General features: G+C 37.2%; 1 protein-coding gene across 1 annotated transcript in view; it reads right to left on the reverse strand.

Annotated features, from left to right (window-relative positions):
* Window positions 1–17279, reverse strand: part of LOC149806325 (DNA ligase 4-like) — a 108641-nt gene that overhangs the window by 50336 nt on the left and 41026 nt on the right. The window contains exons 6-9 of the mRNA XM_089951622.1: window positions 15806–15912; window positions 9817–9962; window positions 8013–8214; window positions 1099–1381 (exon numbers count right to left, since the gene is read on the reverse strand). Of these exons, the coding sequence (XP_089807748.1) occupies window positions 1099–1381; window positions 8013–8214; window positions 9817–9962; window positions 15806–15912 (738 nt within the window). The remainder of the gene's footprint in view (window positions 1–1098; window positions 1382–8012; window positions 8215–9816; window positions 9963–15805; window positions 15913–17279) is intronic.

The following is a 17279-nucleotide window of genomic DNA, read 5'->3' on the forward strand; positions in this document are numbered from 1 at the left end:
GTTGGATTAGGCAGGGTATTCTATACTCACATTACCTACAGAGCTGGATTAGGCAAGGTATTCTATACTCACATTACCTACAGAGTTGGATTAGGCAAGGTATTCTATACTCACAGTACCTACAGAGTTGGGTTAGGAAAGGTATTTTATACTCACATTACCTATAGAGCTGGATTAGGCAAGGTATACTATACTCACATTACCTACAGAGCTGGATTAGGCAAGGTATTCTATACTCACATTACCTACAGAGCTGGATTAGGCAAGGTATTTTATACTCACATTGCCTACAGAGTTGGATTAGGCAGGGTATTCTATACTCACATTACCTACAGAGCTGGATTAGGCCAAGTGTCATAAACTCACATTATCTACAGAGCTGGATTAGGCAAGGTATTCTATACTCACATTACCTACAAAGCTATATTAGGCAAGGTATTCTATACTCACATTACCTACAGAGCTGGATTAGGCAAGGTATTCTATACTCACATTACCTTCAGAGCTGGATTAGGCAAGGTGTCATATACTCACATTACCTACAGAGCTGGATTAGGCAATGTATTCTGTACTCATATTACCTACCGAGTTGGATTAGGCAAGGTGTTATATACTCACATTACCTACAGAGTTGGATTAGGCAATGTGTTATATACTCAGATTACCTACAGAGCTGGATTAGGCAAGGTATTCTATACTCACATTACCTACAGAGTTGGATTAGGCAAGGTATAATATACTCACGTTGCCTACATAGTTGGATTAGGCAATGTGTTATATACTCACATTACCTACAGAGCTGGATTAGGCAAGGTATTCTATACTCACATTACCTACAGAGTTGGATTAGGCAAAGTATTCTATACTCACATTACCAAAAGAGCTGGATTAGGCAAGATATTCTATACTCACATTACCTACAGAGCTGGATTAGGCAAGTGTCATATATTCACATTACCTACAGAGCTGGATTAGGCAAGGTGTCATATACTCACATTACCTACAGAGCTGGATTAGGCAAGGTGTCATATACTCACATTACCTACAGAGTTGGATTAGGCAAGGTGTTCTATACTTGAACTACTATAGGTTTCATACCTTACAGAAAGAGTAGAAAAGTTTTGGTTCTTTCCCATCCTCTGATGGCACAGCTGCACCACACAGAAAGTGTGACATCATACCACCCCGAGAACCGACACCAAAATATCCTCCAATTATCAGGACATCAAGTTCATCCATTAGCCCACCAACATACTCTGGTTTTACTTTGAGCCAGCCACCTTTGCGAGTGCTGGGTCTGTATACAGATTCAGGGTTTTTCAACATAATCCCTTCCTCCCTATTATCAATAGCTTCATTCAGGGCATCAGCACAGTCTTGGCTGAAAAGAGTGTATGATACAAAACTTTAAAAACAAGCTTAAGCAAGGGTGTGGACAGACAGTGATACAATGCATTTACTGATAAACATGAACAAAAATGCCAAAATAAATGTTTTGGTGACAAGTTGTTTTGAACAATAATATCACCTATATTTTCCAAAGATAAAGAATTTATGAAATACATTCATCACAACTTTGACTTTAAAACTTAGGAAATGACTGTAGAATGTGTATAATCCTCACAGAATGAAATATTCCTATTTAAAGTGTAATAATATTCTCAGGTCAGAGAAACTAATTTTTTTTCTTCTAGTAAAATACATTTCTTCAGAAATATTAACCCAATGATAATACCCTATGAGAACTACTACTACCTCACAACTCCAACCTAAGTGGTGGTCAGACAGTGATCCCCCCTTGATACAGGGATTTGCAGCAAAACCCATAAATATCTCTGTTACTACTGGAGCATAAGGTATGTTCTCTATACCAATTTAACTACAAGCAGGCTGGGAGAGTACATGTGTAATATGATTGGGTAAGTATTCATGAAGAAACATATTTTACTACAAAAATGTGTTTCTTCTTTAAATACATTACCCAGCCATAATATTTTATGAATAAAGGTAAGAGGTGGAGGGAGGAACATCCCCTAACCCCGCAGATGTAATCTCCAGTCCCCCAAGGTATATGAGACAGCTTCTAGGTAACCCCACTGGAGAATACACCATCTGTCAAGGAGAGGTTTCAGAAAGGGAAAATCCAGCAAAAGGTTTGAGGCCACATCTTATGAAGCTGTCGAATGACCTGGAAAGGTGGTCTGTTGTGCCACAGGTCCTCAAGATCAAGTTGAGCCCTCTGTGATAAAAGATCTCTAAAGTAAAAACTGGAGAATGTGGACTCCCATCCCACAGCATGGATAATATCAGTTAGAGAACAGTGCTGGTCAAAGGTGATGCTTGTGGTAACTGCTTTAACCTCATGAATCAAACTGTGTAACAAATTCATCGGAGTTGTAGTTATTTCTCAATATGCAGAGCGAATAGCCCACTTAATCCAGGACAAAAGGGTCTGCACTCTGATATTGTCTTGTCCCTGTTTGTGAAGTAAAAATGGGCATGATCTCCCTCGACATAACAGCTCTTTCTTTTGAGACAGATTCATACTGGATTCGTGGCCTTGAGTGGACATGTCCAAAGTAAACAATGATTTCAATAAAAAAAGGACTGGTCACCCACGGATGGAAGCCTCTTCTTGGTGATGAATGAGGAACCATCATAAGTGAAACTGACCCATCTTGTTGGAACTGAACGTAAATATAGATCCCCTGATAGATGTATTTTGCTGATTCTATCTGCCGTCACTAATGTGATAAGGGATCAGGTCTTGTATCAAAGGTGAGCCAAAGATGCCCTTGAAAGCAGTTCAAATGGTGTTTTGTTCAGCCATGTTAGTACCCATGATAGTTCCACTTTGGGCACAGAGCCAATGTTTTTGTACAATCAAAGTTATAGAGGAGGTCGGATAAGTCTTTGTTTTGTCTAACATCCTCTCTTCTATGATGATGAAAGGTGTCAGTGGTCATGGAGCAGTAACCTTTTGATTGTGCTTGGTTCTAAATTTTTCTTGTCAAAGGGCCAGTGGAGGAAATTAGCTATTTCAAGTATAGATGTCTGTAGTGGAAGAATGTGTTCTTGCGTACACCAGTGTAACAATTTTCCGTTTGTCTTTGTACTCTTTCAGAGTGGAAGGCCTTATTGCTTGAGCAATTTTCTCCACAACCGGTTGTAAGAACTGTATGTTCCTGATTAATATGATCCAGACTTGCAGGCTCAGTAGCTCTGGGTTGGGGTGAAACAAGTGCCATCATAAGGTTGTTTGAGTAGATGAGAGAAATTTGCTATTTTCCAAGGAAATTTGCTATTTTCCAGGGAGTATGCTATTAAGTTTAGCCATCCGGGAATGTGACAAACTTGGACATGTATTTATAAACTTGGACCAGTATGCGAGTGTCTGGGGCCATTTGAGAGATGTCACCACCGTAGAGCTGTCAGACAGAATGAGAACTCCATTTCCAGTAAAAACGTCTTGAGAAATTATATTGATATGAAGTTGCCGGTCCTAGGTAGACCACACTCCGCTGGCTTCCCAGAAAGACAGTAGCAAGGTGTGACCCCAATCATCTGTACTTGCATCAGTACAGACTATGATCTCTGGTGATTGTATTTATAGGGGTATGCTCACTGTGAGTCAAGTTAGGTTGCTCCAAGTCTGCAGATGGTACTTCATATTTGTGCAGATGGGGAGAGGTTGGTCCAGTAGGCAAACTTTTGGCCTCCTTTGGGATAAGAGAATCATCTGTAATGGGCTCATGTAATGGTGACCTAGGATGATGAGGTTCACTGCCGCATTGAGCAAGCATAGAGAGTAAAGGAATTCCTGTGTAGAGAAAGTAACAAAGTCACCACGATCCTGATTTTCAATGCCCGTTCGTAAGAGAGATGTACTCTGTTTAACTGTGTGCTGAATTCCATACCTAGATGAACAAGTTGTTGTGATTGCACTCTTATGTTATGTGTTTAGGCTTGAATAAACAGTAAAACAAAAGAGTGAAAACAACAAGCTTTGAAAAATTTAACAAATAATTTATTTTCCTGGAAAAATACTGTAAACATGAAAAACTAAGAACCTACAGTTTCAAGAATCAAATAAAAAATAATCCAAGAATAATCCACAAATAAAATTTTATAAGTCCTATTAATAAAATGTTCTAATGATTTCAAGTTTGAGTACTGATGAAGAATCCAAGATGGAAGGCAATGACATATGCTGTATCCTGTCCAATGTTGTTGTCTACAGTTCTTTGTAGAAACACAAGAAACAATCCTCCGGTTTCGAAAACAAAATCTGTAAGAAATGTCTTTGTTCAACAATTCTGTATGAGCACTCAAAAATATTTCCAGAGAAATGAATTAATCTTTTAGAATCCAAATAATTTGAATAAACATTAAAATGTAATTCCCAAAATGACACAACAAAAGAAACACCTTTACGTCTCAGTGTTTAGAAGCCAAACAGTGAGATCTCATTCTAAGCAATGGTTTAAAAATTGAATATCGTACAAAACAGATGCCGGATAAGGGTCATGTGATTATGTTATATCATGTACTCTCAGCATGGCCCTGACAAGAACCAATCATTTTACTCTTTAAAAAAATGTGCACTTCACTAAAAACTATTTACAAGCCTAAGGACACGTATTCAATACAGCCTCGATCTCACTCTTATCATTCCCACAATAAAAATATTAAAAAAATACTTGTCGACTGGCTGTTACTAAATATGAATTAAGGTCAGGAACCAGGTCAGCCTTATGTGTTTACAAAAATCAACAGTCAAGGTCAAACTATTTTCTGGAAAAAGTATGAGTTCCTAGTAAAAAGAACTACATTATTTTGACATATAATGAAATTAAAAAAATAGAAAGATTTTGAAACTTACAAACAATTAAATGAGATATAAATTAAATCAAATATACATAACAGCACTAGTCAAATTTGTCCTTGTAGATGAGGAAACCCACATTAGATTTGTAAGCAGTGTGACAAGGTTTATCAAAACTCAGCTAATGTTTTTGCATCATGTCATCTCCAAGTAACTTAATGTTACCACCTTGGAGATGGTCCAGACATACGCCATAACATGGATCATTAGACAAGTGAAGACCCAAGGACTGATGTTGAGTTCAAATGAGAGCAATCAGAATAGATAAGCTATGTCATTGTCGGCAAATCACAATAACTTCCTGGAAGTCTTATGATTAGGAACATGAAGATATGCATCTTTTAAGTCCATGTTGATTGTGAAGTCTCCCTCTTGGACAGTACTGAAAATGTATTGTGGTGTTTCCATCAAGAACTAAGGAGTGTGAATGAATTAACTGAGGGCGTTTAGATCAATGATAGGGCACAGAGTGCCGTCTGCCTTGGAGACTAAGAAAAATCTGGAATAAAATCCCAGAGAATTTATATTTCAAATAATTTCTACCACCCTTTTTCTGAAGAAGGTTGTTTATTTCTTGCTGCAAGGTGGTGACTCTGAATGGGTCTATTGGAATGTTTGTAGTGATGGGACTCTGGATGGGTCTATCGGAATGTTTGTAGTGATGGGACTCTGGACAAAGGAAGAGGTATTTTGAAGTGATGCAAAGTCTCTCAGAAACCACTTGTCAAGTCCAATAATCATTGTGACAAATCTTGTCCCATTCGGCAGCAAAGAACTGAAGCCTTCCTCCTAATGGGATCTGTGGGAAGGGCCGAGTGGAGATGATGTAATTTTTTTGAGAGATGGAGAAAATTGTGTAGAGAAACCTTGGCAAAAGCAATCACTATTTCTCTTTCTTTTGTCTGCTTAGGTTTGAAAGAACCATGGTTTTTGATGTGATGAACTACAATAGGACAACTTGTCAGGGGTTTGTGTTTGAGTCATATTCCTTGGTTCCTTTTGTTGGTTCCCTTAAACATCCCTGTATTGGTGCTGTGGTTGAGGGGTGTAAAAATTTGTCTCCTTAGTGTCTTTTTTGCATCCTTTGTTCATCTGGCCATTAAAAAGTGGATTAGAGGATAATGATTGTGATCATAGCTTGGCCTTAAGATGATCTTTAAGGAAGTGGAGCTGGAGAGCAGTGTATCTTTTTCCACCATTTGTAAATTGCAGCTGCTGTAATGGCATTGGCTAAAGAATGTTGAGCAGCTCTGTTCAAAACCCTGCCATTCTGGAGACCAACTCCAATGCATGTACTGTGGAATTTGGAGTAGGAGATGATGCACTCTGTTCCACCTGTTGGAATATAACCATCAAAACCAACATAGATCCATGGCTATCACATTATGGACCAATTGTTGAGTGTCAATGAAAGAAGTTTGATCCATATGAATAAAGTATGCTTTTGTCATCCCCAAAGCTGCAATGTTCTGGTCAAATGTTGGAGTTTTCAAATGAAAAACTGGTGTATGGCAAGAGTAGAACTGCCAATGAAAAATTGATCAAAGGCGTTTTTGTGAGGAAAAAATTGGTTGATACTGGAGTCTTGTGATTGATGATGTAATTAGTTCAAAATGATTCTGCCAGACTCTGGAAGTAATATGAAGTTGGATTCTTTCTTTTTCATGAAAAGACCATCAGATGCTGGAGCTCAGGTCCACGTAGTTTATAAGGAAGGAGGAGGAGGGCAGAACTCTGGAGTTAAGAGGCAGAAAACTTCTTCAATGGAAGCTCTGAAGGCTGAGTCTTCCCATGACATAGTAAGGTCAAGAAATGAAGAAGAAGCCTGAGAGTAAGCATCATCATTTCTGCCTGCATGAGATGAGGTTGACATATGTTGAATTGCCTGAGATGGAGCTGATGAAGAGCACCGAGGTCTGCCATGGAATGCCCTGAAGTATAAACGGTGATTTCCAATCGGTCTCCAATTAAAGGGTCCCTTCTACTGACCAAGGGTTGAGAGAAATAAGAAGCTGCATCTGTCAGAAGCTGAGGTACCAAGCTCAGCATTGTAAATGGAGAGTGCAGTGAGGCCATATGTGGGTTAGACTGGTCTCCATAATTGCCTGTATAAATTGGGTTTGAGAGACTGGATGACAAATTTATTTCCAGGAACTTACTGTGTTGAGACCTTTTTCCCTAAAATCCCCTGTAGTAGGCCTAGGCTGGTCGAAACAGAAATAGGCCATGTTTTTAGGGAGGACATTGTCTGAGTCACCATACTACCAATGAGACGTTCAAGGACCTGTTCAACCTGTACAGGTAAATACAATGAAGTGTGGCATCCAGACACTAAATGTATTAGCAGAGAAAACTCACCTGTATAGAGCTTGTCATTGTGAAATTATACATATATCACAAGTTTTCTACAGGTCCCAGGGACTTGCAAGTTAACATAATAAAGGTACAGCCCAAATTTATTTGTGATGTTGCATAAGCTACCCATGCAAGTACCTAAGCACAATTAAATGTGTACAGATGACAAAGTGTGGCTAAGATTGTTAAGGCAGAACTTTGCTGAGATAGAAAGCGAGACAAGTTGAAAATATAGATGGAGTAAATTTTCCTTGTGAAGTGAGAACTCCTCCAACTTTTATCAACATTCATTCTGGCTTTTGCACAGTCTCTCATGTTGAAAGCGTGCTTCTTGGAACAAGTGGAAGTAGTAACTGATATATTCATGGATTTTGCCACCAATCCCTATATCAAGGGGAGATCACTCTGCCTGACCACCACCTGGGTGGGCAGTTAAATCTTAGTGCTTTTAGCTAAAACATTTTATCTAGGAGGGTTGGATTTGTGAATTAGTACAAGTTCTGAGGTATTATGATTGGGTAAAGTAATTAAAGAAGAATTATGTTTTCCCTTGCTGTGACCCTTGAACTTTACAACAGGCACTTAAATATGAAATCAAACACACCATCTAGTAATGAAATTTCATGTAAATTGAATTTGATGAAGAAGTGTCAATACCTTTAAAATTATATATCAGACATGAAACAAAACCTGACAGACAATGCAATGACATTATAAAGTTTACTTTTCTGTGGGTATACACAAAAAAAGACCATTGAAAATTGAAAATTACTTGGAATAGGCTTCTTTATGCTGACTAATGGTGATTCTGCCTTCCACAGGAGTGATGGCTTTCTCTAAATACTGCAGACGCTCTTTAAGAGGTAGATTTGTCAGCACCTTGCCATTGTAGAACAAGATATCAAAGACATGATAGCAGGGCTGATATCCTTCCTGTTGCTGCCTCTTAATGTCTGTGTTCATGGCTTTGGTAGCTGCAAGTCAATCAATATGAGAATGAGGAAACCAAGTCAATTAAGATTAGTATGAGGAAACCAAGTCAATTAAGATTAGTATGAGGAAACCAAGTCAATTAAGATTAGTATGAGGAAACCAAGTCAATTAAGATTAGTATGAGGAAATCAAGTCAATCAAGACAATAATGAAGAAACCAGATCAATAAAGATGAGAATGAGGAAATCAAGTCAATTAAGATTAGTATGAGGAAACCAAGTCAATTAAGATTAGTATGAGGAAACCAAGTCAATTAAGATTAGTATGAGGAAACCAAGTCAATTAAGATTAGTATGAGGAAATCAAGTCAATCAAGACAATAATGAAGAAACCAAATCAATAAAGATGAGAATGAGGAAATCAAATCAATCAAGATTAGAATAAAGAAACCAAGTCAATTAAGATTAGTATGAGGAAACCAAATCAATAAAGATGAGAATGACAAAACCATGTCAATGAATATAAGAATGAGGAAACCAACTCAATCAAAATGAGTTTGAGGAAACCAAGTCAATCAAGAAGAGAATGGGGAAACAAAATCAATCAAGATGAAATGAGGAAACCAAGTCAATCAAGAAGAGAAAGAGGAAACCAAGTCAGTCAAGATGAGAATGAGGAAACTAAGCCAATAAAGATATAAAGATGAGAATGAGGAAACCAAGTCACATGAAGAAGAGAATGAGGAAACCAAGTCAATTAAGATGAGAATGAGGAAACCAAGTCAATCAAGATGAAAATGAGGAAACCAAGTCTGTCAAGATGAAAATGAGGAAACCAGGTAACAGCAAGATGAGAATGAGAAAGCCATCTGAAGACTGTCACCCATTACTAAATCATGCATTCAAGTGGTAACAGTATTCATTCATAATACCAAGTAATATTTTCAGTAAGCAAAAATATTTTCATGGCCAGTTTAACTAATAGAGAGTTAAGTTAAAATATCAAGACTGAAGAAGTGGTACTGAAAGAAATTCTAATACAGTAGTGTACCATATATATCGTTACACTCCAGATCCTAACATGATGATGGCAGCAAAAGAATCACAATATCTTTTAAGCAAGGAAGCTAAATTTATATGTACCTGATATTGGGAGCTTCGCTATTACTAATTCCTATTAAAATAATCAACCACATTAGATCTACAGAAATTATTTTTTAAATGTGAAAAGTATTTATCATACAAAGAATTTAATTAGGACACAAATAATTTTCAAAAAAATATTTTATTATCTGGACTTTAGTTGATATTATTGTTATGTCCAGAAATAGCAAAGGTGTTTATGAAAACTGAGCTCTTTCCCTACACCTCTCGTATCAGTGAGTTTATCATTTTTTGTCTGATATTACTGGCAAAAACATAAATAATACCATATTTTTTTGGCAAACACATAAATAATACCATATGTTTTTTGGCAAACACATAAATAATACCATGTTTTTTGGCAAACACATAATAATACCATGTTTTTGGCAAACACATAAATAATACCATATGTTTTTGGCAAACACATAAATAATACAATATGTTTTTTGCAAACACATAAATAATACCATATGTTTCTGGCAAACACATAAATAATACCATATGTTTTTGTCTCTTCATGGTATCCAAGCATCTCTCCATCAAGAATACAGGATTTTACATCTGTTTTGAAACAGCTGTGAATAAAGGGAGTCAGGTTTCCATCAAAGGATGTGGCTCCAAAACTGCTAGTGTATTCATTTCCGCTGGAAAAAAACGTCCACAAAATATGATGACATAGCTATAATTACACAGTTTTTGTGATCGTAAAGGTTTTGCTGATTTCATGAATCTATAAAAAGGGGTAGGAGGCTGTGGAGAAGTGGTATATCAAGGATCAATCAATTTTTGTCCCTTCCTTTTTTTTTTTTAAGCAATAATTTACACTTCAGTCTTGGTCAGGCGCATGTTTAACACCTTTGTCTATATTTGTCTGTGTAGGAAGATAAGTATATAAGCATGGTATACAAGTATAATCATGTACCATATGTACAAACTTATCAATTGAGTCAAACTTCAAACAAAAAATATCCTGATCCACCATAGCATAATGCACCTGCAAATCAAGGTCTTTGTTTTTAGTTCTACTGATTACTCCTAACAAACTGCACAGACCTGAATCTACTGGCACAGTATGTGATAGCAGATCTGTGTCTATGCAGTTTGCAGTTGGACTTGTCTTATAAGCAAGTTCATATGGTATATGCTCCAACCCACTAGGTAATCACCTCTTTTCCAAGTATATATGGTATATGCTCCAACCCACTAGGTAATCACCACTTTTCCAAGTATATATGGTAGATGCTCCAACCCACTAAGTAATCACCACTTTTCCAAGTATATATGGTAGATGCTCCAACCCACTAAGTAATCACCACTTTTCCAAGTATATATGGTAGATGCTCTAACCCACTAAGTAATCACCACTTTTCCAAGTATATATGGTAGATGTTCCAACCCACTAGGGAATCACCACTTTTCCAAGTATATATGGTATATGCTCCAACCCACTAGGGAATCACCACTTTTCCAAGTATATATGGTAGATGCTCCAACCCACTAGGGAATCACCACTTTTCCAAGTATATATGGTATATGTTCCAACCCACTAGGGAATCACCACTTTTCCAAGTATATATGGTACATGCTCCAACCCACTAAGTAATCACCACTTTTCCAAGTATATATGGTATATGCTCCAACCCACTAGGGTATCACCACTTTTCCAAGTATATATGGTATATGCTCCAACCCACTAGGGTATCACCACTTTTCCAAGTATATATGGTAGATGCTCCAACCCACTAGGGAATCACCACTTTTCCAAGTATATATGGTAGATGCTCCAACCCACTATGTAATCACCACTTTTCCAAGTATATATGGTATATGCTCCAACCCACTAGGGAATCACCACTTTTCCAAGTATATATGGTAGATGCTCCAACCCACTAAGTAATCACCACTTTTCCAAGTATATATGGTATATGCTCCAACCCACTAGGGAATCACCACTTTTCCAAGTATATATGGTAGATGCTCCAACCCACTAGGGAATCATCACTTTTCCAAGTATATATGGTAGATGCTCCAACCCACTATGTAATCACCACTTTTCCAAGTATATATGGTATATGCTCCAACCCACTAGGGAATCACCACTTTTCCAAGTATATATGGTAGATGCTCCAACCCACTAAGTAATCACCACTTTTCCAAGTATATATGGTATATGCTCCAACCCACTAGGGAATCACCACTTTTCCAAGTATATATGGTATATGCTCCAACCCACTAGGGAATCACCACTTTTCCAAGTATCCTGGATCTGCTCCTAAATTAATTCCTATCAATGTTTTCACAAAGAAGTTGATGACTTCTAAAGAAATTTAATGACCTGATTAATACAGCAGTTGTGGCATATTCATCAATCCACTTCCATATTGCCCCAATATGTGATTGGATGCAGCTTAAAGAAAATGATTCAATCATACTCCTTGTCACATTTAAATTTGGAGATTATATGGAAAAATCAAAGTGACCTCCATACACAATGACATGTGTTCCACATATGTTTTTCCAAATCATATATTTTAAGCTACTTTCAATTCCAAGCCAGTGCCTGTGGACATTGTGAACATAGTCTAACTGAATACCTAACAGGTCATGTAATGAGTTTTCTTAATTATTAATTAATTTCATTTGCTACAAGTCAGGACTATCTGCAAATGGGCTCTTGTTCAATACACAGTTTCATCTAGCTAAATATTGCAAGGATTGGTGTGGAATGAAGTGGATCAGCAACATTTGATGCATGTGTGTAATGTGGAATGAAGTGGATCAGCAACATTTGATGCATGTGTGTAGTGTGGAATGAAGTGGATCAGCAACACTTGATGCATGTGTGTAGTGTGGAATGAAGTGGATCAGCAACACTTGATGCATGTGTGTAATGTGGAATGAAGTGGATCAGCAACACTTGATGCATGTGTGTAGTGTGGATTGAAGTGGATCAGCAACACTTGATGCATGTGTGTAGTGTGGAATGAAGTGGATCAGCAACACTTGATGCATGTGTGTAATGTGGAATGAAGTGGATCAGCAACACTTGATGCATGTGTAATGTGGATTGAAGTGGATCAGCAACACTTGATGCATGTGTGTAATGTGGAATGAAGTGGATCAGCAACATTTGATGCATGTGTGTAATGTGGAATGAAGTGGATCAGCAACACTTGATGCATGTGTGTAATGTGGAATGAAGTGGATCAGCAACACTTGATGCATGTGTGTAATGTGGAATGAAGTGGATCAGCAACACGTGATGCATGTGTGTAGTGTGCAGTGAAGTGGATCAGCAACACTTGATACATGTGTGTAGTGTGCAATGAAGTGGATCAGCAACACTTGATGCATGTGTGTAATGTGGAATGAAGTGGATCAGCAACACTTGATGCATGTGTGTAATGTGCAATGAAATGGATCAGCAACACTTGATGCATGTGTGTAATGTGGGATGAAGTGGATCAGCAACACTTGATGCATGTGTGTAATGTGGGATGAAGTGGATCAGCAACACTTGATGCATGTGTGTAATGTGGAATGAAGTGGATCAGCAACACTTGATGCATGTGTGTAATGTGGAATGAAGTGGATCAGCAACACTTGATGCATGTGTGTAATATGGATTGAAGTGGATCAGCAACACTTGATGCATGTGTGTAATGTGGAATGAAGTGGATCAGCAACATTTGATGCATGTGTGTAATGTGGAATGAAGTGGATCAGCAACACTTGATGCATGTGTGTAATGTGGAATGAAGTGGATCAGCAACACTTGATGCATGTGTGTAATGTGAAATGAAGTGGATCAGCAACACGTGATGCATGTGTGTAGTGTGCAGTGAAGTGGATCAGCAACACTTGATGCATGTGTGTAGTGTGCAATGAAGTGGATCATAAACACTTGATGCATGTGTGTAATGTGGAATGAAGTGGATCAGCAACACTTGATGCATGTGTGTAATGTGCAATGAAATGGATCAGCAACACTTGATGCATGTGTGTAATGTGGAATGAAGTGGATCAGCAACACTTGATGCATGTGTGTAATGTGGAATGAAGTGGATCAGCAACACTTGATGCATATGTGTAGTGTGGAATGAAGTGGATCAGCAACACTTGATGCATGTGTGTAATGTGGAATGAAGTGGATCAGCAACACTTGATGCATGTGTGTAATGTGGAATGAAGTGGATCAGCAACACGTGATGCATGTGTGTAATGTGGAATGAAGTGGATCAGCAACACTTGATGCATGTGTGTAATGTGGAATGAAGTGGATCAGCAACACTTGATGCATGTGTGTAGTGTGCAATGAAGTGGATCAGCAGCACTTGATGCATGTGTGTGATGTGGAATGAAGTGGATCAGCAACACTTGATGCATGTGTGTAATGTGCAATGAAATGGATCAGCAACACTTGATGCATGTGTGTAATGTGGAATGAAGTGGATCAGCAACACTTGATGCATGTGTGTAATGTGGAATGAAGTGGATCAGCAACACTTGATGCATATGTGTAGTGTGGAATGAAGTGGATCAGCAACACTTGATGCATGTGTGTAATGTGGAATGAAGTGGATCAGCAACACTTGATGCATGTGTGTAATGCACTTGCTTTAAACTTCTGCAGTCCCCACTTCAACTCCTTGTCTTGATAAATGCTGGAGTTAGTGATCACCCATCCAATGCATGTAGTTTCCCCAGTGATTTCTGGTTTAGTACACACCAAAGATGACCTAATATCAGCATCTAAACTATTCTGAATACATTTTATATACTGTCAGAACTTACAGTAAAATCAGTATCAAATATATCATGGCTAAACTTAATACTTCTTTCATGAAAAATAAAACAATTTAAGGTAGATTAGAAAACTGGTGGATACAAACAATCCATTATATGAAAAACACCAAAAGAGACTAAATTAGACATGGTATAAACCTTTTAAAGCTAGTATTAATACCTTGGCATGGTATAAACCTATTAAAGTTGGTATTGATACCTAGGCATGGTATAAACCTTTTAAAGTTGGTACTGATACCTAGGCATGGTATAAATCTATTAAAGTTGGTATTGATACCTAGGCATGGTATAAACCTTTTAAAGCTAGTATTGATACCTTGGCATGGTATAAACCTATTAAAGTTGGTATTGATACCTAGGCATGGTATAAACCTTTTAAAGTTGGTATTGATACCTAGGCATGGTATAAACCTATTAAAGTTGGTATTTATACCTAGGCATGGTATAAACCTTTTAAAGCTAGTATTGATACCTTGGCATGGTATAAACCTATTAAAGTTGGTATTGATACCTAGGCATGGTATAAACCTATTAAAGTTGGTATTGATACCTAGGCATGGTATAAACCCTTTAAAGTTGGTATTGATACCTAGGCATGGTATAAACCTATTAAAGTTGGTATTTATACCTAGGCATGGTATAAACCTATTAAAGTTGGTATTTATACCTAGGCATGGTATAAACCTATTAAAGTTGGTATTTATACCTAGGCATGGTATAAACCTTTTAAAGTTGGTATTGATACCTAGGCATGGTATAAACCTTTTAAAGTTGGTATTTATACCTAGGCATGGTATAAACCTATTAAAGTTGGTATTGATACCTAGGCATGGTATAAACCTTTTAAAGTTGGTATTGATACCTAGGCATGGTATAAACCTATTAAAGTTGGTATTTATACCTAGGCATGGTATAAACCTATTAAAGTTGGTATTTATACCTAGGCATGGTATAAACCTATTAAAGTTGGTATTTATACCTAGGCATGGTATAAACCTTTTAAAGTTGATATTGATACCTAGGCATGGTATAAACCTATTAAAGTTGGTATTTATACCTAGGCATGGTATAAACCTATTAAAGTTGGTATTGATACCTAGGCATGGTATAAACCTTTTAAAGCTAGTATTGATACCTTGGCATGGTATAAACCTATTAAAGTTGGTATTGATAATTAGGCATGGTATAAACCTTTTAAAGTTGGTATTGATACCTAGGCATGGTATAAACCTATTAAAGTTGGTATTTATACCTAGGCATGGTATAAACCTTTTAAAGCTAGTATTGATACCTTGGCATGGTATAAACCTATTAAAGTTGGTATTGATACCTAGGCATGGTATAAACCTATTAAAGTTGGTATTGATACCTAGGCATGGTATAAACCTTTTAAAGTTGGTATTGATACCTAGGCATGGTATAAACCTATTAAAGTTGGTATTTATACCTAGGCATGGTATAAACCTATTAAAGTTGGTATTTATACCTAGGCATGGTATAAATCTATTAAAGTTGGCATTTATACCTAGGCATGGTATAAACCTTTTAAAGTTGGTATTGATACCTAGGCATGGTATAAACCTATTAAAGTTGGTATTTATACCTAGGCATGGTATAAACCTATTAAAGTTGGTATTTACACTTAGGCATGGTATAAACCTATTAAAGCTGTTACTGATACCTTCTGGAGAAATATTTATATTCTTGGTCTTTTTTGTGCAGCAGCATTCTCTCCCCATCATACTTTGTTTCTATATAGTACATCTTTCCTTCCATCAGTTTCTCTGCCTGAAAAAATCTTTTTATTAATACACTAACTCGTGGTTCATCATGGGAAATACCCACACATTACATATTTCTCCCCTCTCCAACCTTGACCCAAAGATGACGCAAAAATCCAATACAAATATTATGAACATATCCTCATATCATGACAGAATATTTAAAGTTTAGTAAAAAAAAAATATTTTTTTGTGCAAGTGAATATGACCTTTGACTCCCTCCGAAGGATCCCAGGAAAGAGGGCCAAAACCTATGCCCTTCTTGCAGATAGTTATCACATCATATCATAGGACTGAACTATCCTAAGAGGATAAAATTATTCTGATCAAAACTCAAGATGTCAGAATGAACAGCTAAGTATCATAGGACTTTACTGTCATTACTGGATAAAATTAGTCTCACCAGCATGCATGAATCTGTACCAGTGATGTTTAAAGACACAGAACTTTTCTTGGAAAAACTAATAACATTATTGTGTTTTATCCTGGTGGATGGGTGGCAATGTAAACAAAATTCTTATGCCTGTTTATTTATACATACAAAAACATACAATGAATGACTTTAATATTTCAAGAACTATGAAGATGTTCAACATAATTCTTCTAACTGTGACAATTAGTGTCCAAATGCTACTGACAATTAGTGTCCAAACACTACTGACAATTAGTGTCCAAACACTACTGACAATTAGTGTCCAAACACTACTGACAATTAGTGTCCAAACACTACTGACAATTAGTGTCTAATCACTACTGACAATTAGTGTCCAAACACTACTGACAATTAGTGTCCAAACACTACTGACAATTAGTGTCCAAACACTACTGACAATTAGTGTCCAAACACTACTGACAATTAGTGTCTAAACACTACTGACAATTAGTGTCCAAACACTACTGACAATTAGTGTCCAAACACTACTGACAATTAGTGTCCAAACGCTACTGACAATTAGTGTCCAAACGCTACTGACAATTAGTGTCCAAACGCTACTGACAATTAGTGTCCAAACGCTACTGACAATTAGTGTCCAAACACTACTGACAATTAGTGTCCAAACGCTACTGACAATTAGTGTCTAATCACTACTGACAATTAGTGTCCAAACGCTACTGACAATTAGTGGCTAAACACTACTGACAATTAGTGTCCAAACGCTACTGACAATTAGTGTCCAAACACTACTGACAATTAGTGTCCAAACACTACTGACAATTAGTGTCCAAACACTACTGACAATTAGTGTCTAAACACTACTGACAATTAGTGTCCAAACACTACTGACAATTAGTGTCCAAACACTACTGACAATTAGTGTCCAAACACTACTGACAATTAGTGTCTAAACACTACCGACCGACTTCCACAGACTG

Source organism: Sinohyriopsis cumingii, chromosome 1 (genome assembly GCF_028554795.1).
Source record: "Sinohyriopsis cumingii isolate HCF-2022 chromosome 1, ASM2855479v2, whole genome shotgun sequence".
Taxonomy (NCBI): domain Eukaryota; kingdom Metazoa; phylum Mollusca; class Bivalvia; order Unionida; family Unionidae; genus Sinohyriopsis; species Sinohyriopsis cumingii.